This window comes from Alligator mississippiensis, chromosome 9 (genome assembly GCF_030867095.1).
Source record: "Alligator mississippiensis isolate rAllMis1 chromosome 9, rAllMis1, whole genome shotgun sequence".
Taxonomy (NCBI): Eukaryota; Metazoa; Chordata; order Crocodylia; family Alligatoridae; genus Alligator; species Alligator mississippiensis.
This window is the reverse complement of record NC_081832.1, coordinates 5,144,341-5,168,440: the sequence shown is the minus strand read 5'-3', so window position 1 is coordinate 5,168,440 and position 24,100 is coordinate 5,144,341. Positions and strand designations below refer to the sequence as shown.

General features: G+C 46.6%; 1 protein-coding gene across 3 annotated transcripts in view; it reads left to right on the top strand.

Moving 5' to 3' along the window:
- The first annotated feature begins 2,340 nt into the window (after positions 1–2,340).
- SLCO4A1 (solute carrier organic anion transporter family member 4A1) overlaps positions 2,341–24,100 on the top strand; it is a 39,447-nt gene continuing 17,687 nt past the window's right edge. Inside the window, exons 1-4 of one of the 3 annotated variants that reach the window (XM_014609491.3) lie at positions 2,341–2,432; positions 18,664–18,764; positions 19,628–20,583; positions 23,241–23,331. In XM_014609491.3, the coding sequence (XP_014464977.1) occupies positions 19,770–20,583; positions 23,241–23,331 (905 nt within the window). In that variant the 5' untranslated portion in view covers positions 2,341–2,432; positions 18,664–18,764; positions 19,628–19,769. Of the gene's footprint in view, positions 2,433–2,953; positions 3,131–18,663; positions 18,765–19,627; positions 20,584–23,240; positions 23,332–24,100 lie in introns of those variants that run through there. The other 2 variants (XM_019484458.2, XM_019484459.2) reach the window with 2 other exon arrangements.

Genomic DNA, 24,100 nt, shown 5'->3' with positions numbered 1-24,100 from the left:
GGGAGGTGAGCTCTACAGCCATGACAGCTTTAAAAGTGTTTGTGAGCACTTACCTGTCACAGCGAGGGGCAGTTTCATGTCACAGGGAGCCTTGCAGGGGCATGAACACAGCCTGGGGGGTCTGCGTTAAAAGGAATCAGGTGGTGACTACAGTAGGCAAAAGCAAGTTGCAGAGATCTGGATACTATCCCTGTCTCTGTCACTGACCTACTCAGTAACCTTTGGCAAGCCACTTCATTTGTCTGTACTTGTATCAACTCTCAACCTTTGGACATTTGGCCTCAGCTCCCAACCTCTTCCATTCACAATAGGTGTCTGTATGGCATCTAGTATAACAGGGCCTGGAGTCAGCATGGAGTAATTTAAACCAACATCTGGCAATAAATGTGAAGTCCAAAGCCTTGCAGATCTTTGCATGGCTCTTTCCCATGGTTGCAGTCAGCAATGCATCACTCCTTTGCTGTCACTTAAGGAGCTTATTCAGAGCCTCTTGATTTAGCCTCTTGAGTGAAAACAAAACTCCAAAGGCGCTCCCCCGTCTTGGGTGGGCACACTGAGGCAGCCAAAGCAAAATTATGCACGGTATGGATATCAATGAACCATTGTTTCCTGTGATTGCAGGCAAACTGTGAAGGGAAATGTCACATTGCTAGAGTGGGAGCAGTGAGACTGGCTTTCTAAGCTGTACAGCAAAAAAAAGCAACGTGCCATTTCTGAATGATCTGCTTTCAAAAAGCAAGTCAGAGCCAGAATCTCAAAGAGCACGAGACAGCCTTTGAAATGGGTATCCAGATAGACAGCACAAGCAGAAAGGGTTAAACAGCGTCCTTGCTTGCATGCAGCCCCTCTGCCAAGAGCACAAATATCCTGCGTGGGGTGCAGTTCCTGCATACCATTTCTGGGTCAAAGGACTATGATCCACCTGTGTCCCGTTCGTGTTTACAGACTCCATCACTGCAACCTCAAGTGACAACGCAGAAAAAGCAGGCATGTGCCATTTACTTGAATAAACAGATCAGGGCCGTCTTTTGAATACATGGCCCTGGTTACAGGGCTTTTGAGACGGTCCCTTTTGGCTGGAGTATTTTCCCATGAATCCTGAGCTGCCCTGTGGACACTATTATATTCAAAAGTGTTGTGATTACTGGGTTGCCCGTACAAAGAAATGAGGAAGAAAAGAACAATACAGTTGAGAAGTGCATTGCTTTGAGTCCCGTCGTTTGTATTGTGAGGAGGTTGAGATTAAAGAAAGCCCTTCTGCAGCAAGGTGGATATTTTCAGTTGCAACAATACTTCATTTTTTTTCTTTTCAAAGGAGGTTTCTGAAATAGCAGAAACAGGGAAGTTTCTCCCTGCACCTCCTGCCTGTACATACAGTTTAACCTGCTTAGAGCTGCCTTTTACCACTGGGGTGTGTCGCACAAACACATCCGAGAACAGTAACAGCCACCTGTCCCTGCCTTCCTTGCTCGCTGGGCAGTAACCTGGTCTCATTTTCTGCTCCCTAGAAAGCCTGGGTGGGAATAGCAACCAAAAGCAGAATCTGCTCATACATACAAATGCCCCTGGGCACATTTTTTTCCGTGATCAGGACAGGAAATTATGCTTCTTTGCTCCAGCCCTTTCATGTAACAAGTATGCACACGGCCCGGCCCGCCAGCACACACGTGCACAAAGACACGGACCCACGCACACCACGCCCGTGCAAAACGAGTCCAGCTGACGCCTGTCCCCACCGCGCCCGGGCTGCTCCTCCCTGCTCTCTCTTGCACCAGCGGTGGCAGGTGACAGAACAAGTTGCAACCGGGAAGTTGAAGTTACAAACTTTCTGTAGCAAAACACCAGGACAGGTTACCCAGAGGTGGTGGCCGCTCCAGCCTTGGGGGTTTTGAAGACCCAACGGGACAAAGCCTGGGCTGGGGTGAGCTAGATGGGGATCTTCCTGCTTGGAGCAGGGGGTTGGACTGGATGTGACCTCCTGAACTCCCTTCCCACCCTCATTTTCTATGCTTTCATAGGCATTAGGGCTGGAAGAGCATCACATTTTCTGTCCTCTGTATGTTTAGAGCCAGGAGGTGGGGGGAAAGGAAAGAGAAAATCCTGGCTCTAACCTACCAGCCCCATGCCCTCTCCTCCAAACACCTATTCAGGGCACACCAAGCCTCGCAGCTCCTTCCTCTCTCTCTCTGTGTGCCTCTCTCTCTTGCTGATCTGTCACAAAACCTTGCCGGGCTAAGTCACGATTGGTCCCTACGAGATAAGGCCACTACCTTCAACCCTCTGGTTGGATTAGCTCTCAGCACCCGGCCCCAGAGGCGTGGGCTTGAGATGAGCTGAATGGGGAGGGAGGTGAGAAGGGAGGGAAGAGAGAAACTGATGGGGAGAGAGAGAGAGAGAGAGAAAGAAAGAGAGAGAGCAGCTGCCAGGAAGAGGTACACGCGGCGCGTGGGCGGGCGGTGGGTACCAGACCCGGGTGTGCCCGCGGGGAGGCAGAGCGCGATGCTGGGGCTTGGGAGGATGCTGCGAGCCGCCTGCACCTGCTGCCTTTGTGCTGCTGCGGCTGGGGAAGGCAATGGAGAGGAGGGGAATGGAAAGGATGGGAAGGGGAAGGGAAAGGAGGAATGGTCTCTCTTCTCCTGCTCCTCCTCCTGCTCCTGCTCCTCCGCGGGACGCGCCGGAGCTGGCTGCGCAGCGCCGGCACGGGAGATGAAGCCCGGCGCGCCTGCCGCCGACATCGACCGCCCCAGGAGCCGGGATCAGCCTTGCCTTTGCCCTGCCATTGGCTTGCGGGGATGAAGGAGGAGGCAGCAGCAGCACAGGGGCATGGGGGAGGTGGCTGGGATGGTGCCAGGGGTGCCCCCTTCCCCCCCGGAGCTGGCACCGCTCCCCCGGGGCAGAGGCTTGGCGCTGGCAGCAGCTAATGGCTTAATCGCACCGTGCAAGAAGCTGCGAGAGCCCAGCCCCGGCTGGGGTTACTCTCGGGCATCCTGCTCCTCGGCAGATGACTGCCTGGATGCACTTTGCAGAGGAAATGGCAAACCTGGGGGTGGCGGGGGAGCTGCTGCAGGTGCCTCTTCTCATGCCTGCTGCTTCTGCTGGTGCTGCCCAGACCCGCCGCTTCGGACCCCAGGTACATTTGGATCCTTTGGAAAGGGGAGAAGTTAAAAAATCCAGCAAATGAGGCCTGGGCAGATGTGCCTCCCCTTCCCAGAAAGCGTGGTTTCACAGGGTGCCCACCCCTGCGATTGCGCTGCTAAGGGAGGCTTAGGAAGCACTAGGGTGAGTCACTAGGAAACATCTTGTCCATGCAGCACAGATGACTGCCCTGCTTCCTCCCCTGCCCCTTCTGACCTAAATCAGGCCCCATCATCCTGAGAGGTGGCACTTGCCGGACGCTATGAATCATTACACCAATTGATTAAAATCCCCCCCCAGGAAGGGAAATATCCCAGCACAGTAAGGCAGCTTTTGTCTTCCTGTAATGTGCCTCTGTACGTGGCTCTTCATTGGAAGGGATGGCATGTTTGCATGAAAAGACTGCACGAGCCGTCAGAACAATTGTCCTCTTCTGGTTTGCACAAAAGGCGCTCTGTTGTTTTGAACAATATTGCTAGCCGTGTTGGAGCAGGTTTTGAAACGGTTGTCTTTCATCAGAAGCCATGTGCCCCGGCTCCCTGCCCCCAACCATTTTCATTGCCTTGCCCAAATCGAGCTGCGGGTAAAGTGGGTTTATTTAGTCTGGAGAAGAGAAGACTGGGGAGGGCTTGAATAGCAGCCTTCAACTACCTGCAAAGAGCGGGGTTGCAAAGAGGACGGAGCTGGACTGCTGTCAGTGGGGGCAGATGACAGAAGGAGCAATGGGCTCATGTTGTAGCAAGGGAAGTTTAGGTTGGATATTAGGAAAAACTTTTTCACTCGGAGGGTAGCAAAGCACAGGAACAGGTGACCCAGGGAGGCAGTGGAGTCCCCATCCTTGGAGGTTTTTAAGATCTGGCTAGATAAAGCCTTGGCTGGGATGATCTAGTTGGGGATGGTCCTGCTTGGAGCAGGTGTTGGCCTTGATGACATCTTGAGGCCCCTTCCAACCCTTATTTTCTGATTTTCTGGTAAGGAACAGAAGGAAAGGGGCAGGGGGCAAAAAGTAGGAGATGGCACTGGACACGAAGAAAATGTTCCACATTGGAGGCAAACAGTGACCGTGAACAATGGACGCTAACATGTACTCTTACGTAGTTTTTCTTTTGTTGTTGTACTTGGTCCACCAGCAAATGGGGTCGTTTTATAACGTGCAGATGTTGGCTTACATCCTTGCGGGCTGGACTCTGTGGCCTGAGAGGTCTTTTTTACTCTCCTGTTGTTAAGCTCCTCACCATTCACTCTTCCTTTAGGAGCAGAAGTGATGCCAGCTCCTCTCTCTGGGTCAGGTACCCAGGTTGTACCCATATTGGTCTAGAGGCAAAAGGAATCAGAGCTCACAGCAGAGGCAATATCTTTTATTAGACCAACTAGATTTTTGCAAAAAAAACCCTTTAATTGCAAGCTTTCAGGCACCAGCACTGTTTTTCAGGCACAGGAGAAAAGATTGTACAAGTTCTCCTAGGCAGAAATGAAAGTTCATATTTCATAATTCAAAGTTCATTTCTACCTAGGAGAACTTGCACAATCTCTTCTCCTGTGCCTGAAGAAGGGTGTTTGTGCCTGAAAGCTTGCAATTAAAGAACTCTTTTTTTGAAAAACTCTAGTTGGTCTAATAAAAGATATCACTCTCTGGGGCATGCATAAGAGGGTGTAAAAGTCCACTGCCTCACCCCTCCTTTGTGAACCCCTGTAAACACCTAAAGGGGAAAGAAGGAGGTAGCTTTGAGCTGTGGAGTGGAGCAGTGGACCAAGTGGTCCCTGCACCATCCTTCTTACTGCTCGTACAGCTACAGCATCAGGAGTCAATGATACTTAAATGGGGTCAATTCGTTCTGAGCCCTTCTGGAGTGTGACTACCGCAGAGAGCCATGCCACTTGGGGTAACGGTTGGCCAGCTCCATGCAGTCACCCTACTGCAGGCTGGTCTCCTTTTCTCCCTTTTGCATCATCAGAGACCATTGCAAATGGGGACCACAACTCCTGCATTTCCCACTCAACCCAGAACGCCTTTCTGTAAGTGTACGATGGAGCAGGAGGGGTTATCTCAATAGGAGGGGTTATTATTAGGAGCAGTAAAAACAAAAACAACAAAAAACCTTCGATAAGGTTGACAAAATAAATTGACATTTTCTGCCATTTTAAAGGGTTTTAAATACTTTCTAAGCCCCATCCCCGTACATCTTTTCTCCCATTTTCTAAATAACACATCATTAAAATGTTTATACCTATTTATTATTTTGCTGGAAACAGAAGATATTTTTTTTTATCAAGACTGAAAAAGAAAATCTAGGAGGGCCTAGCCCTTGTTCTCTCTCTAGCAAGCCCTGCTCCATGATAGCATGTAAAATCACCCCGTCTGTTGCTATTTCAAAATAAGATAATTATTCATCAAAATTACTATTCTAATAATATCCTGCTTTGCATTCGTGTGCTCTGAAGGGTTTTACAGGCATCGATGACATCAGGCTCACTGTACTTCCAGTTAAGTTGGTTTGTACTGCAATTCTTGCCATTTTACAAGCTGCTTGTTTTCCCCCAGCAGGTGTGACAAAACGGGGCTACCCCAGGAAAACACCCCCGCTCTCGTTTCCTCTCCTATTGCCTGATTGTATGCAGCGCAGGCAGTAGCATGCAGAATCACTCCAGTGGAAAGAAAGACTAGTGCACCTTCTATATATAGAGCGTATCTATCTAGTAATAAGCAGGAAAGGAAACGGAAATACATTTTCATATGCGGTTCTTGGCTTACTATGTCCTTTATTTAAATGCATGCAAAAAAGCCTCTGAGTCCCATTGGTAGTTCAGAAATTCAGACACCAGCCAAGAGACCGACCTCTGTCTCCTCACTCCTCACTCGCACTGACTTGTGCAGAGCAAGGCACCTGGGGGGGTCTGAAAAGGATGCAGGTGATGATGGAGAGGGTGCAAAAATGCATATGCCGGGACAGTACAGAGCAGAGAGGGGGTCAGCTGGCACAAATAAGGAAGCTCTGTTGTCCCTGAAGCCTCAGTCATTGATGCCAGTTCAGGATGTAGCCTGCAAGGCTGGCAGGGAGTGAATGAAATCCGGTGTGTGCAAATACCAGACAGAAGTAGCTAATAGTGTCTCCCGCTGCCTACTAAGCCTAGAGGCTCTTCTAACTTGCTTACAGGCTCCACTTAGGAGTTGCCTTTAACAGAGACAGACGAATCTAAGACCAGGAGGCACCAAATATCTGGAATTTGAATTCTTGATGCACCTTGAGGTCCGTGCGTCATCTTATTACGTGTGTGTACAGTTCCTAGCAGAGCAAGCTGCTAAGTACCATTGCAATGCAAGACATAGAGAATGAACTGTGCTGCTTGTCCCAGTCTTGCCAGCCCAGCAGGAAGAACTGAGCACTTGCCTTGGTTTATTGCTCTTGTTTTAAAGTAACTCAAGTCCCATGTTTGGCAGCTCTGACCGCTCTCATGACACCCCCTCCATTCCCACGGCGGGCGTGCTGTATTTGGAAAACAAAGTAGGTCCACGAAGGTGAAATAATACCGAGGCTCAGCTAACCAAGGGCGGGGTATTGTGGATGAAAGCTGCTGCTCCCTGCGTATCCTGCGCCACCGTGACCTTTACGGTATTTAGGATCACCCTCATCCAGTGCTATCACTTAAAATTGGGAGGGGTCACAAACCAAACACGCATACTTATCATTACAAAGTCTGCACAAAAGGACGTTTCTGGGTGTCAAGTTTTGCTTCTGATTTTGATATCAAAGATAGTAAGACCAGGCCATTGCCGTGGATTTTTTAAAGGTACTTCTTTATTTAACCACTGTGTTACTTGGTCCAGTCTGAGCTGCTCATAACTTGGGTTTTGGCACTACTTTCTTTTCCTTGTAAGGATAAGTGGTAAGGAAGAAAAACAAGCAAAGAAGGGGAAAAAAGGACCGCAGTGCTTTTGTAAGGATGTTTTTCCAAATTGGGTTTAAAAGCCAGTAGGCCGTAGTTGTACACATTTGTTTTTTCAAAGGAGGTACACAGCCATTTGGAAGGATCAGGCTGAAGAAATTCCAGGAATAAGTTTTTTTCTGTGTTTTCAGAGAGAATTTCACATCTGTGAAACACGACTCTTTGGACACGCTGTACCACTGAGATACAGCATTTTGTTTTGCTGGCTGGGAGTGGGGGATAGAAAAAATAAATTCAAACTGCTAGAGGGTGATAAATGAGCATAGCTCTCAGTTAAAAAACACACAAAGTTCCTCCAAAGTCCTGGAAATGGTCAGCTCTATTGCACTTATTTTCTGTTCCCACATACAGCCTTTTAAGAAAGCCACCCATGCTTCTTTAACTTAACATGCTTCAATGAAAATGTAAGGGCAGACAAGGTTCTTTGGGTGAATCTGATCTCTTTTATTAATAAAAGAGGTTAGATTTACCCAAAGAACCTTGTCTGCCTTTGTCCTTAGACCAACACGGCTACAACCAATACCCCTCAATTAAAATATAAAGCATTCCTGATATTTGAAAATGACTTTTTTGGGGGGCACATAGGGACTGTGATCTCACTCCACACTCTTGGTGCCAGCTAGAGCAGCTGCAAGGCGGCTCTAAATTTTATCAGCCAAAATGGTCTCCGCTGGCCCCTGGGGGTAAAAGTACAGGCCACCGTACACCAGCCGTCTGTCGAAGGCAGCTTTCTGACTCCCAACAACCACTCTGATCTCAAGGTCGCCAGCGCTGAGCGAGAGTAACTTTTGCACACTGGCCTTGCCTTGATCAAAGCCTGATCCAGTTGGCCAGCCATCTTAAAATCTGGTAGAAACTCTTGGAATAATTATTTCAAGGTGGGATCTCCAAGCCTGTCTAAATATTATTTGAATTAAAATGATCGGGAATAAAGCATCCAAGCCCTGCAGGCAGTTTTGAATACCTCGGCCATAGTTTTTTTATTAAACATTTTTTGAATGGCAATGAGTCTCATGCAGCATCACGTGGTGCCCGATTCTTACTCCCGGGGAGTAACGTATTTCTTCACCATGAAAAGTCCCCTTCAGATCTGATTAGGCTTCTTGTGTGAAGAAATATTACTGGAGGTTGAGGAAGGGTGAGCAAATCAGACCCAGAGTGTGTTATAGAGAATGAGAGAGGACCGCAGTCGACCCTCTGTTCTACCCATCTGGGTTCATAATTGAGACCAGACGTTGGTCCATTATATCCAGCTCCCCAAATCTGCTGTCTAAGGGGCTGGCAAGATGCAGACTGGCAGCCTACGGGGGGAAAAGAGACCCTTCCCAAATCCAAACGGCAAATCCCACCATTGTTTTTTGGGGCAGATGAGAATCCTTTCAAGGCAGACTTTGGATTTCCAAGTAAACTTACCCTCCTGCAGCTGCTGTGCAACGGTGGCATTTCCCACGTATGGGAAAACACAGCCCATGAGCTACAGGTTTTCTCACTGCCATGCCTAGGGAGCGAACCACTCTGAATTTCAGCAGATGTTTTCTTTGACAAGGGGAACATTATCCATGCGATTCTTCCTTTATCTCAGAAAGAAATGCCATTTGGCAGCAATTTGCTGCCTGGCAGTAGGAACAAATTACTGGCCTGAGCCAGGGGCTTTGTGACTTGAAAAAGGATCCATCCCTGAGAAGGAGGGAGGGTTACCAGTAGAGCGGCTTTGTCTGATTTCTCCTAGTTTTCTTGCCCTTGAAATACCATGGTTTTAATTGTGGGTCTGGGTTTGTCCCGGCTCGCTGCTGGAGGCGAGCTCTCATTTCTCAGAGTCGTTTAATCGCAAAGGGCCGTGCTGCTCTGTAGCTTTTTCACCAACCCCCCTCGCTGAAATCCGTGGAGTTCAAAATCCATGGGTTGGTTTATATATGTTTAGGTGTATGCATTTGTTCATTAAGAAGGAGCAGGTGGCATGGGGGAAAGTAGATGTACAGGGGAATGAAGGGGATGAAACCAAGACATATTGATGCTTAGGTGGAATCCAGTGAATACATGGAGACCACCCTTTCAGTCAAGGGGATTGACTCTGGCCATGCTAGAAGCCTACAGCAAAAGACACTCGCAGGGGCCAGCCATTGAAAAGTGCTGAAGGCTTCTAGGAAAGCCAAAAAACCCAGGGCCTTGCAATATCCATGGATCTCAGTATGCTTGCCAGCCCTTGCTCTACTTAAAATGAGTGTTTGCTCTTCTTAAAATGAGTGTATTGTGAGTACTAATGTACCCTGCCCAGCACTTCTTATAGCTGGCTCATAAAAGTTCTCCAGAGTCCTGCAGCATGGAGTCTCTTGGGTGCACGACGCAGCTATGACTGCAACTTGGGAAGTGTGGTTTTGACTGGGTGTGACTCCAGGGCAAGAAGAAACCCAGGTCTACTGACAGGGACTGTTACTTCCTCTCCTATTGCCGAAAGTAAGAATTATGCAAAATCTAAAGGGTTTCCCCCCCTCCTCTCCCATCTAACATTGCGTTTATTCTAAGGAGATGAATTGGCATTTCTTTGAGCTTGCCTTTGGAGCGCAGCCAAAGAGAGCACGATATCAGAGAAAGCAGTTCTCTTTCTTCAGACTCCCTTTTGAATAGGAGCCATTGAACTTGCAATAGTTTTAGGGAACTGATTTTGAGCAGAGATGGGCTATTTCAGTTGAAGACTGTCATTCTTCCTGAAACCTGCTGCACTGCAACCTGTATGGCAGTGATTCTCAACCAGGGTGCTGCATCACGCGGGGTGCCTTGAGATCCTTTCAAGGGTATCATGCAATATTAACTCTGGCAAATGCACAAACATGATTCACGGGAAAAACACAGAGATTTCAGCTAGGAATCTGTCGAGTTAGAAATATCCTGACTTGTGGCCTCTCTAGGTTCTTTGCAACAGAAGAATTGGTCTATTATTTGTCCAGAGTCAAAAGAACAAGTGAAAATGAAGAGTGCAGTCCAAACCTCCCTGCAGAGCCTTGCTAATTTGAAAGGATTACTCTTGAGGAGGAATGAAGCTAGTTTAACATCTCTGGTTCCTTCGGTACCATTTTCCCCCTGCTTCGCTAACAATACAAACAAGAGCGTTGCTTCGTGCAGGTTCTCCCGGCAGCTTTGTGGGATGTGCTCGCTGGGAATTAGAATTAGGCCAAGACCTAGAAATGAGGCTCTTGTTTAACTCTGCACAGGTCAGTAGCGTGTGCTAAATATATAGGAGCGCACTTCTCAAGCTAATAAGGAGTCAAGAGCAGGAGTTTTGCAGTGCTTTGCAAAGTGGCTAATTGCAGCGGGGAGCTCGTGTAGGTGTCTGCGGGCTGTGACATTTCCTGTGTTAATACCCAAGAGCAGAGGTAGGCAGCCTTTTCCAGGCACAGGTTGGCATGACCCACCTAGCATCAGGGGCAGGCACAAAGAAATGGTGTACTGGGGGATAGGTGAGGATGCTGTTAGTAGGTGCTCTGAAAAATTAAAGAAGGATTGTATAGAAAAGGCTGTTCTCTCCATCGGGAATCTTTTATTTCTTTGTCATCTCCAGTAGATTGCTTTCCCCCAAAGATAGCGTCCATCCCCTGCATGCACATCTCTCCTGAATTCATCTCCTTACACATACCCTTCATGTTCAATCCCGTGTGCCAGCTGTGAAAGGCCTAGATCCACCTGGCTATGACTTTGTGAAAAGAAGAGGGGATACAGTGCTCCACTTTGCATAGCACCTTCTCCTCATGCTGCGGCAGAAATTGGGGATTTGAAGGATGCCTTCACTTGGCCTCAATCTCTGGTGCTGATGGAGAATTTGATAAGTCTATCTCCCCATTGCCAGAGAGATTATTTCCAGGTATTTGCTTTAGTGAGGTATTTCTAATTTGAGACACATATTTCTAACAGTGCTCAGTTAACCTGGCAAAGGAATTTGGGGTCCATTGAAGAAATTAGGAGTAAGGAAATGTTTTCATTTTACTTGCTTTATGCTTTTGTCTTCCAAGTGGTTGGCAGTGGGGGAAAAAAGAGTGGTCACTGCCAATGCACAAATAGCTTTAGCTTCTGCTGTCGCAGAGTCAAGTGCACATAGATTCCCAGTGGATTCTGCAACTGGATCGTTGCCTAGTGTCATAGACGTATTGATCGTGCAATAGGGGGGAAGGACTAGAACCACAAAGATGTCTCATTTAACCCTGCTTCTTTCACCTCCATAGAGCAAAAGATGCCTGGGGAAATAATTGTAAGACTATCACTACTCCAGGGATGAATTTTGCCATTTAGAGTTTTCGAGGATATATAATGAACATACATAGTATTGATGTGCTGTGTCCCATAGCCAGGCTTGGTAATATTGGTGCAAACTCCAGCTACCCTTTCAGTGAGCCCGTGGATGAACTGACCCATGGAGCTTCATGATCATCATTTCCCAGCTTTTCCCCCCTGCGAGGTATGTCTTCATCCTTCCAGTACGAAGAGAAATACATTCCTGCAGATCAAAGCAGATGTCAGCATGTTGTTATTTATAGTATGTACTCACAGTGTCTTTGCATTTATGCAATACAGGATGTTGCTTTACATTGCATTTGTATTGCTCTTATTTTCATCAATGGCCAAAAAATGTACTTTTTACTCACCAGTTGTATTATGTGTGCTTCATTTATTTTGTCCAGTATTTGGGGCGTATCTGGTTCTTCATCTTCTACAAAAAGCAATTCGTTCAGTAGCATAGAGATTGTCTTACATGACTCAGACATTTGAATACATGCCTTTTTAAAATGCAGATTTGTGGATTTTAAAGGCTAGAAGGGCCCAGATACAATCATCTTGTCTGACGTCCTGCATAGCACATATGAGAAAACGTTGCTCGTCAGAGGAATGGGGCCTTGGTTTGGTTTTTGGCCCAGCCATTTTTTCAGTATATGGCTTTCAGGTAGGACACTCAACCTTTCCGTGCCTTAGTTTCCTCATCTCAGTGGGCCAGTTGCTTCCCACCTTTCATAGAGCATGCTGAGGTCTACAGCTCTTCCCTCCATAGACCTCAGCATGTCCTATGAAAGGTAGGGAGTCTTACCTACAATGCATTGTGCTCAGTTAAAGTCAGTGGAAGTTTTGCCTGAGGAAGAACTGCAAAACTGGGGCCCACCTTAGTATCGTTGGCTGCTAGGACTTTTCTCATCCAGCTGGTGCAAGAGGCATATTCTAGGCAAGATGGAAAGGAGCTTGTGCCCCGGACACCAAGCCAAGGAGAGGGGATGCAATGGTTTTATGAGGGGTGAGTGGCTGTGGCTTTGAAAGGACTCTGTAGGTCCCAAGGCTCCTAAAACCTGGCTTTATCCTGAAATCTATCTTCTGAGGATGCAGCAATAAAAATGATGAAATAAAGGTTGAAAGGGAAAATTAATATCAGTGCCTGGGGTGCTTGCTCTCGTCATCCCACCCTAGTTATGCAATTGGCTCTGGCATGTAGCAAGATCCTGACAGCCCTGGACATGGCATATACTGCAGTTAATCATCTCAACCCAGTGATTTTCAACCTGGGTGGTAGGGCACCCAGCTACTGCCAAATCCTTTGAAGGGTGAGGAGATACGCAGAGAAGCTAAGCAGATCATCCAGGGTGATGCCTGGATGATGCCCCAACCTTACTACCCAGGCTCTATGTGAGGAGGTAAGCACTGTAATATATACATCATGAAATTGGGTGCCACTGATAGGCTTTAATGGTTTCTTATCAGTGCACAACTTTACTCTTCTGGAAGAAAGCCATAGAAGTCGTCTACATTTTGAATATGTGCATGCATGCATGCACACAAGCAGTGGCCATTTGAAAGTGTTGGCACTGGGAGCCAACATTGTACTTTGAGAGAGCAGTTTGGTTAAAGACTATACAAAGAGGGGTGCAACTGTCAGGTGCCTGGATTGGCACTAAAATCTCAGCCTTTTCCAATGTTTTATCACAATGTGGATGCCACTGCATTATAGTATGCAGAGGAGGAGGCAGTAATTATGAGGCAGCAGCCAGGAAAAGCTGACTGTTAATGGTTTTCACTGCAATTTTATTCTGAACATTAAACTCCCCCAGATACAATCTGAGAATGCAGTTGCTAGCTAAACTTTTAAGAAATGCAGGTGCACAATAGTATAACCCTGACTGACTGAGCAAATATTGCACTTGGACAATAGTAAAGTAGCATGACTAGATAGACAGCCAGCTGGCTCCTTGGGCGCACAATCACTGTGCGTGAGAACATAAGATAGACTTATCGTCCATGAATTTATTTAGTCCCTTTTTGAACCTGGCTATGCTATCTGCTATACCACTTCCTGTGGCAATGAATGACTGTGAGTGTGACAAAAGGTATTTGTACCCAAAAGCTTGCAAAAAAGAATTTGAGTCGATCAAATAAAAGATATCGGATTTACCCAAAGAACCTTGTTTGCCTAAGTCCTTAGACCAACACGGCTACAACCTGCACCCCTGTGAGTGTGACTCATGCACGCACTTTTTTCCATGATGTTTTCTCCATGAGGGAGGACTGATACTCAAGGGTGGGAGCTGGATATGATGTGCTTGAAGACTGACCTTGTTTTTGATTAAACATCTGTAGGGCTGAGTTATCTTAGAGTGCCAAATCTGTACCTGCATTGCCATGGGGTGTTCCTAGAGGCTGGCTAGGGCACTTGTAGCTGTGCATGCTCCATGCAATTCTTTTCCCCAAATTATACGATCTGAAGAAAAGCTGTGTAGCTTGCACAAGCTGTCACATTGGCGAGTGTGAGCCTACAGGACCGGGGCACTGCAAGTTTACCCAGCTAAAGCCTCCAAGGGACACCAAGGATGAAAGCAGCCATTATTGCTGCTGATACTTAATGAGCACTGTGTTCGTCTTGGTGGCCCCAAATAACCCGGATCTCTGCCTGTCTCTTCTTTACAGACATACAGTGCATCCATTCTTTAACACATTGCCTTGAAGCAGTATCTGTTTTGAAGGTATCTGTTTTTATATGCTACAGTGTCCTGTATTAAAGGGCAAAGTGATTCAGAGTCATATTGCTCATAGTTTTTTAGCCATCTCTTACGAAAGCAAGCATGCTCAAGTATAAAACCCAGTTTGCAGGCTCCACATGTGGATTTGTGACACTCCCGGGAAGCTCTTCCATTTATAAGTCAGTGAGTGGATTACACTGTATCATATGGAGTTTATCATTTTTGACAGAAATAATATGCCTAATCCCCATAACCCAAGTAATCTAAGAAAAAGCATCAATACATGTTACTAAGATCAATTCAGTATATGGAGCCAGATGAATTTGGCTGCTTCTTGAATGATGGATGGGTGTGAAATCCAGATCTGAACTTTCCCAAAGGCGGGGATGTTTGAATATCTGGATTTGGTACTGATGCTTTTTTTCTGCTGATTGAACTCTTGCAGGACGCCTGCACAAAGAGGCAAAACATGAGCACCACTCAGACACAAATGTGAGCGTTACTGAGACTAGTGCAATACCTAAACCCTTTCTATGAGTTGTACATGCTCACTGAATCTGTTTTATATTGTATAACTTCTAGTTCTTTGCCTAAGATATCTCCCCCCTGGTCAGCTCAACAGGGGTGACTGGATCAAAAGAAGTCTTGTCACTCAGTTGGCTTCTATCAGCCACGGTTTGCCAAGTTCTTCCATGACTCCTTGGCTTGTATCCACGGTGCCTGTGATTTCAAGGTGGTTTCCCATCCAAATACTAGCAACACCTAGCTGAGGCCAAGTGCATTCAGTCTGGCATGGTCACATTAATGAAGATGTCACATAGCAGTCAGTGTACAAAGATGCTGGGGGAGGCTGCGGAAGTGTGGAAGGGGTGGAGGTAAATTGGCTGGAGTTAGGGGGACAGGAAAGGGTAGATGGTTTTGCTGATAAATTGATCATAAGCCACTATTTCTCCCCACAAACTTTGTAGCTGCTTTTTCCCAGCCAACTTATTTGCTGCCTTGCTCTGCCTCTAATACTTTAGCCTGGTAGATGAAAACTTAGTTACAGGACTTGGTGAGTGCTAGGAAGTCATGGGATCCCAGAGCTGGGGGTGCCTGGGTAGAAGCAATAAGCCTCCTATGAAGCACAGCAGTGATTACGCTACTCAGCACATATCCCTTTGCGCATGATAGCTTTATAACATTGTTTAACCTCTCTCCAGACAGCATAAGCTGCTTTCGGTTACAGGAAGTTACTGCTCCGGTAATACCTGATAAAAGTCTACAAGACACTGAGCAAATGGGAAAATGAACTATTATTGGACGTGTTTCAGCGAATAGGATTATTTGAGGTGCCAGTTATCGGGCCGCTTCAAACATTCATCTCATTGGAGTTGGCAGCTAAGTTGCCGAATGATTTTTAATTGGTCCTGTGACTTATTATGCTAAATGAAATTATAATCCAATGAGAAGCTTAGTCATTTTTACTATTGATTCCACGCCAAATTTAAGAGGGGGGGAAAAATCTTTACAAATCTTATAATCGAATGCAAGGCCAATCTTTTTGCTGCCTTTTTACAGAACCGTTGCAGGTGCAGCTCACGTCAACCCCTGCTAGAGGATGGGCAATTATGTAGTTTAAAGATAATGCAGCAGGACGTATTCAAAGCAAGCTAGAAACCATTTGCTGAATCACTGAGAAAAACAAGATAAATGGCAAAGGATACATTTTATGGCTCCTATGACTATCAGGACTGGTTTTTAATATCAGGGTTTCTTTTCTAAAGGCTGAATTTTGTCCTCTGAAGCAGATACACTGTTTCTGTACAGGGCAATGCTCCAACTGAATGGTGGCTTTATTTTAGAATTACTTCTATGCTTAATAAGTGAGTGTTCAATGATCATCTATCTTGTGCAATGGCTCTCGAGCTGTTTTGGGTGGCACAGTCTTTTAAATTTGATTACACTGCTGGGTAGCCCTATGCTTCTGTTTTATAGCTATAACAAGAGTAGCACTTAATGTCACTACATAAGAAACCTCTCCCGCAACCTAAGAGGTGCTGGAGAGTTTTCCCTTCTGCTCTCCAATTCCTTCCTCTTGTATAAAAATCTGGAAGTGTGTGTATACCATAGGAGAACATATACCCTCAACTGGGGACATACAGACTAGCATCCTGGTTTTGCAAACTAGAGCATAGATTCATAGATGTTAGGGTCGGAAGGGACCTCAATAGATCATCAAGTCCAACCCCCAAATACAGTCCAAATACAACTGTAAAAGGCCAAAAGATACTGAGAAAATGCAGAATGGTGTTTCTCTTTCTGGAGGGGTGGGGGAAATCGAAATAGACTTTTGGAAGAAAGATTGTCCTCTTTCCAGAAAATGCTTTTACTGCACTTTTTATTACTTTTCAAGAATTATTTATTATTTATTTTTAAGACTCGGTGCACTGACTGATGAGATTCTGAGTTAGACAAGTTTGCAAGATGGTACATGTACATAGAAGCAGGATTTTTGTGTTATCTTAGCGCATAAAAGAAAAGGGCAAGTTTTGTTTGCATAAAAGAAAAGGGCAAGGACTTTCTTTTTTTTTACCCTTGTAAAATACAACTCTTGACAAGACGTTCAACTCTGTAATGATCCTAGTTCACAGGCAGCTGGAATTAGCCAGTGATCACAAGCCCTTTGACAGCCCTTTGCTTTTTTACAAAGCAAGTTGCTGGCCTCGGGTCTGCATCCTGGGTGCCAAAGGTCCACATAATGTTGCCACTGCTACTTACTGGTAACAGCGGGCAGACTCGCTGGGAGCCAGCGAAGCAAGGACACCGTGTGAGTTGTGTTCCCAAAAGAAATGGAAACAGGAGCAGGCGTCAGCTCAAGCCACGTCTTATCAGGAATGATCCTTCTGGACCCAGCACAGGGTACGTGACTAGAGGCAGTGCACAGCTCGTGCCAGCTGACTTCTCCTGTGCAGAAGTCACTTCTCATTTACAACCGGATAATGAGACCAGAATCAGCCCAACAGTTTAAAACCTAGTTTTCACTTTTAATGTACCTAGAGTGCTGGCAACACCATTCAGTCTTGCATCCAGTACTTACATTAAAAGAAGAGAAAATAAAATGAAGGGCCATAAGAGCGCTGGGGAAAAGAAAATCATAGCTGGCTTTTTAAGAAGTTTTAAAACAGCTTCACCATTTTATGAGCAAGTTAAATTTTGAAGTGTGCCAGTAGTTTCACTGTTAGCACATATTAACAGCAGCCCAGAGGTTTTAGCTCTGGCAGCATCTGGACAGCACAAAGCTAACCTCCATGGTAGACTCACGACGTGTGAAGACGGTCTCGGGTGATGAATGGTGCCAGCCGAGATGTTACTTGGGGGAAGCCAACGGGGAGCACAGCAGGAATGAATTGGTTCTGGCCTAGAGACCTCCACTCTGCTCGTGCTCCTGGGCTAGGGGGATGCTCCTATTTAAACCCTCCATCTTGATATATGCTGGGCATGCTGACCCCTATACATGAGAAGCGCTTAAATAACATGCAAGTTTTTAAAGCGCTGAAGATAATGGACCTGCTTGCAAGCGAGCACTTAAGTGCTTTGTTGGACTGGTGCCCAATGATTCAGCTTAGCCTCAAGGAACACTATAGGCCTTGCCAGTATAAAGGCAAAGGTTGGATTTAGACGCGTTCGATTGCACGCTCAAGATCGGCCCCCGTCCTCTGTATGCTCTTGCTGCGCGCACAAGCTGTGTCCTGGTGGTTGTGTAGGTTTCCAGGTCTAAAACGTGCTCGAATGCATATAGCTGGGAAGTTATTTAGAGCCAGTGCAGTCAATGTAGCCTTTAAAGAAAGCCACTATCAACATTGCCAGCAAAACGCAGCTGATACTAATTTTTTTTGCAACATGCTACTGCTTTTCCCTGGTCAGAAACAGTCTATGTTACAACGGGGAGATAAATGGACTCTCCCCTGAGTCCTGCATCCCTGCCATCTGAAAGCACAATGCAGTCTTTAACACATGAAATGTATTGCAGTCAAAAGGGGGTGTTTTTATAGGAGTTTCTTGTCCAAATTATTGGCAGCTCATCACTGATTCATCAACACAATGAAATGCACTGAGTATGAAACGGAGAATGCTGTAAAAATACCCTGTACCAAACCATAAAAAGTCCTTCCTGTCTGACATTAGTTGCATATTTAAGATCGGTGTTTAATGGGAATCTTCACAGTTTCTATAAATTATAGATCAACCAACATATGTAACAAAAACATCTTTTTATTTTTTTTTTGCAGCTAGCTATAATGGTGCTACAGGAGCCCAGAGCACAAAAGGATAAAACCCTCTTTGAAAGTAGGCAGTCCACATCAGTAATCAGTTTACAGTCAGCTGTCTGTGCCCTCCAGCTGGCTTTAAAATGGCATGTACAGTTATACAGAGGATTTTTACTGAATAGTTGTAAGCAGATCTGAGGGCCTGCAATAAAATCGATGTGATGGTGGAAAATTTTCAGGGTTATGATAAGCTGCTATTTACCAATCTGTGTGTGTGTGTGTGAGAGAGAGACCAAGGAGCCTCCGTAGCTTTCTGCATAGCTCTCATTAAAATTTTCTTTATGCAGATCACGCTTTTGCCACTTGTGTGCTGAATACCAGCCCGAGTAATTCCTCTCTATCATCCTCCAGGAATGGCTCTTATCAGCGGTACAAAGCTATTGAAATGGTATGTCCTCTTCAGCTCCAAACTTATTTCTTTTCAAAGGCTTCCTCTCCTGAGACCTGTGTGAGAGGGGCTGTCTTTATTCAAACCAGGACAAATCTTGCATCTGTTCAGATAGGTGCTGACGATCATGTTGTGATCTCTGTTTCTGATGCATCGCTGTCCTTTCCTGTACCTTACATCCCTCAAGGATGTAAATTCATCAAGGCAAGGGCCGTGACCGAGGTGCTGGTTTCATCTGCACCAGGTGTAAAAGTCAACTCTTGGAGCGATAGGATCCAGATTTACAACAGGCAGAATCCAGTCCAGTATCTCCCTGCTTGTTGGTCAAACCTGCAGGGTGCTGCTGGAGCCCTACAAATAATATGTAACAAATCCTGTCATTCTTCAATTCAATTTATGCCTACCTCTTATCCAGGCAGAGCCCTTGCTCCTGTTTGAGGGAATTTTCTGTGACAGGGGCAAGAAAAGGCTTCAATATTGGCCAAGAGTTCAACCCGTTGCAAACAACATTGGTTTGGGATTCGTGTTCCAACTCACCTTTGTGATGCATCAGCTACCGTTCTCATCAGCCCGCTCCAAAATCAGCTTTGCCCTGAACGGTGAGCCTTTGTTTTTTCTGGGCTGCGCTAAAAAAAGGAAATAGGAGAGAGCCTTGCTTTCAGTCACCCAGAAATGAAAATATTTCAGTGTTCTTGCTGAAACCCAAACCATAGAAAACCTAAAAGACTGTTGTTTTAGCTCAGCTTGAACGGTTTTGCTAAACTTGGCAAGAGTTGGTGAAGATGCACAAAGTTTGGTGCAGAAACAAGTCAAAATAGTGTACGGCTCGACGGATTAACCTTGTTTTGATGTTTTCTTCCCAGAATGAAGTCCTCCAAGGTCTGATGTTCACCATCCACACAGATACACCAGTCCCCTGAGATTACACCGTGCCAATTCATCACACTTTTAAGAGATCCACAGCAAAACGCACCGACTAAACGCATTGGTCCCCCAGTCGTGGAGATGCCTCATAATTTGACAGGAGAAAATGGTTTCAATTTCAATTCGAAGCTAACTTTTCCCAGTGCATCCAGTCCAGTTGAAAACAGCCTAAGTTGTGATACGCCGAGCTCCAAGGAGCCCTGTACCACTCCCCTGAGCAATGGCACCTTATACTCTGATGCAAACAGCCCCTCGGACTCCTGCATTAAACCTCTGTGCAACGCCACGGCTGAAGCAGAAGCCCAGTACGACCCAGGAGTCGAGTACGTCTCCTCCGAAGGAGACACCCTGACATGTGGGTGGGGGGCTTTCGCACCTAGTTGCTTGCAGATCTTCAATACCCCAAAGGGAATCTTGTTTTTCCTCTGCGTGGCTTCTTTCTTGCAAGGCATGACTGTCAATGGCTTCATTAATACAGTCATCACATCAATAGAGCGGCGCTTTGACCTGCGCAGCTACCAGAGCGGGCTGATTGCAAGCTCGTATGATATAGCAGCATGCGTCTGTTTGACATTTGTCAGCTACTTTGGGGGGAATGGCCACAAGCCACGGTGGCTGGGGTGGGGGGTGCTGATTATGGGCATCGGCTCCCTCTTGTTTGCCCTCCCTCACTTCACCACGAGTCGGTACGAAGTGCATTTCCCCGAAGACATCGGCATGTGCTCTTCGAACCAGAGCATGCACTGTTCAGAAACGGTCTCGAGCCTCTCCACCTACAGATTTATCTTCATGCTTGGGCAGTTCCTGCATGGGATCGGAGCAACGCCGCTCTACACTCTCGGAGTGACCTATTTAGATGACAACGTCAAGTCTAGCTACTCCCCGGTGTATATTGGTAAGTGAAGGGGTCTGTGGAGGGGGATTCTTCTGTTGTGATCCATCAGGCGTGTTGGCAGAAGAGAAATCAAATCCATCTGCGCTGGCACTGGGGAATTCCAGCAGGCATAATCCAAATAATTTGTTCCAAATATCAGAAGAGATGAAAATCATGGAAGGTTTTGATTTTTTTCCCTCGAGTTATTTACAGGCCAGAACAATTTTGAAATAACCCAGCGACTAAATATATTACTTTATGACTGCATATGCACTACATTCCCATACATGCCTCTGTGCTGCAGATGCATGCAAGGGGCTGATATCGGCTTCTGTGCTTAGAGAATAGCCAACAGCTCTTTACCATTTGTCAGATCATGCCACACTCTGAATCATACTTTCCCCTTTAAAGCTATAACACAAGAAAGGCATTGATTGGGGCATACCAGTACTACCTTTACGGCAGTAATAAATCTTTGCCAGATGGGGAAAAATGCTCGTTCCTACTTCAAAGAATCACTAATCATATAACAGTCACACAGGACCCATGATATAAATTACTCAGGGCCAAATCTGAAGCCAGTAGAAAGACTTCCATTGATTGCAGTTAGTTTTTGGAGGCCTGATCCAAAATCAAGATCCCACACTGTAAAATAGGAGGATGTGGTAAAGGAGAGGAAGAGAGCACCAGCTCCCACAAGACCCCATTCACATCAGTAGTCTACATCCATCTTCCCAACCCTGCAGTAATGATCGCCGGCACTGCTTGCTACTGCCAGTGGTGAGACACCCTAGTAGTATCTGCAGTAGTGAGCATTATTGCAGGTATACATGGCAGGAGGACTCGGCTCGTAATTAATAATTTAAAACGCCCCCAAATTACTTGGCATATTTTCCATTGAAACCAATCAACCTGTCTAAACTATAAATGGGGTAGTGGGGGTGCTTGCACTAGACACACAGACCTGATTGACTGTCTTCAACTATAACAACTGTGGCACGAATACAAGGAAGATCTGTATGGCTTTGCCTCTTAATGTCAAGGCCATGAACTAGAAGGTCCTGCACGGTAATAAGAAGTAGCCAGGGCTCTGGGTATCAGTGGATGGGAGGAAGTGGGTTGTGGGGATGTGGGATGGTTTGCACAATTTCCCCTCTCCTGAGACAGTACAGCGAGGGTTGTACTTGCTGCATCGAATGCTAGTAGAAAAATCATTTTTCCTCCTTAGCACAAAGCAGCTGGGGCACATGCTCTTCTTATTGCAGCACAGGCCACTTGTCCTCAGCCTCGCGCAGCAGGCTGTCCTGGCTGTGCTGTCAGCTGCAGCAAGCTGTGGTCCATTCCTCCCCCTTATAGACCAGAACTTGCACCTTCCCAAATGGAGGCTGATCATTGCTCCCTGCACTTAGTGCTGACAGCTGCTCCACCCTGGCAGGGGGCATGGGACTCCCAATGCTTGCCAGGGCTGCTCCGAGGATGGCACTACTTTTAGATCACTCCTTGCCCTTGGCTGGTTGAACCCCCTTCTCCCATGTCATTTGAGGAATTGTTGGCCTCTTCTTTATGGGCACATCCAGATGAGCACGCATGTGCCTTTTGCCCCGTCTCAAACCCTTTTGAGATGGTGCAAGAGGCACGTGCAGGAACGAAAAAATGTTCTCCAAGCTGCAAGTTTGCAGCGCGGGGAGAAAATTAAACCCCTGGATATCCAGGGGTATACAAAAATCGAAGCTAACTGGGGCCCTCCGGGGTGCCTGGGACCCTGGGCAGGGGGGCTGGGGCCCTGTGGGGAGAGGCTTCACCCTGTGGGGGCCAGGGGACCCACCCCTCCTGAGCAGCCCCCCACAAGGTCCCCCACACCCACAGTCCCCCGAGCAATCGCCCCACACCTACGCGCAGACCAACCCACATCCCTCCACACGCACACTCACACACACGCACACACACACACCCCTTCTCACTCCCTTCCTGCAAACACCACATCCCCCCAGCACACATCCATCATGTGAGAAGAAAACCAAAAGCGCACATCAACACATGTAGGTATTTAAAATGTATTTTATCATGATAGAGACACTGGTAGGCTTCCACAATGCTTTAACATTGTAAATATACCAATAATGCATTGCCCAACTGATTGCTGTCTCTCTGTCTCTCTCCTGTCTAGAGATGTGTGTGTGTGTAGAGTGGTCTTTTGCTTTAATTCTGGAAGAACATGGATTTTGGGGTATTTTTAAAGATGGATTTGGGATGCTGCTGCAGCAGCACACGGGGTAGTGTCCCCAAGTACCAAGTGGCTGGGCCACAGAAGCTCCTGAGAGCAAGTAGCCCTGAGCTGCTTGCCAGGGCAGCTTTTTGTATGGATAAGGGCAGCTCTTTATACTGCGGGGACAGCACAGGTGCTGCCCCGGGCTGTAGCTCCCCCTGGCTGCAGATCCGGGAGGAGCCAGGCAGGGTTATTTTGCCCCAAGTGGCACAATTTGCTTCACAACAAAGTGCATGTCCTAGTACATGCGCTGAGGCAAAAAGCCCCTGCTCAGATTTGCACTGCTTCTATTTGAGCTGCTACAAGCACACATACTTGCTTGTGTGGACGCACCCTATGAAAGGGATGGTTGAATGGCAGAGTAATCTGGGCCACACAGATGGTCTGTAATGCTGCTTGTTTTCTTTTTCAGCTGTTTTCTACACTGCTGCCATCCTTGGCCCTGCAGCAGGGTACCTGGTAGGAGGACTGTTTCTAAATATTTACACTGAATTTGGCAGAGAGTAAGTTGGTAAAAAAACCCAGCTTTGTTCCTTTTCCTTTCCTCTGCATGCGTCCTTTAAAGCAGTGAAATTACTGTAGGTCTTAGCAATTTGCATGGTAAAAATACCCATTGTCTGCACTGGTGTCTCACCCCGCTGAGGTTGTGTGAGTGGGTTGCGAGGGGGTGCAGCTGACGGCAGAATGATAGGCTTGCATTAATGCAGCTCCCGGAAGAAAATTGTTCACAGGCCTTGTCTTGCAAATGCTTCATCCTTCTGGTTCACTGCCTGCTTTCACTGAGCTATGATCACTGGAAGGATTTGCCAGCTCTTCTGTTCTTCCTCACAAGGTCACCTCTTCACTCCGGGGTTTATCAGTGGTTTTATTTAAGATGTTCTTTCTTCTTTGTATCCACTTGATCAATTAATGGCTTAAAAAACCCCAGCCTGAGTGTGTCATCAGGATTTCTTTGCCACTGCTGTCTATTCCTGCAGTGAGCATTGTAAGCGGTTGAGCACAGACTTGTAGAGAGGCAACGAGAGAGAGAGAGAGAGAGAATGGAAATAGAACGGATGAGCCTCAGAGTAGCACTAAATGCAGCCTTAAGCAGATGAACTCAAGTGCTTTTAGTCATCACTTCTTGGCTTGTCCATGGTGATGACATTGCATATGCAGGAAAGAGGATCTAAGGCTTATAAGGCTGGTCCAGAATTTGGGGCATCTATGCTCACTTCCCTGCTCTGCCCCAGCCTGTCTGTCGCTATGGTGCCCCAGCCTGTCTGTCCCTAT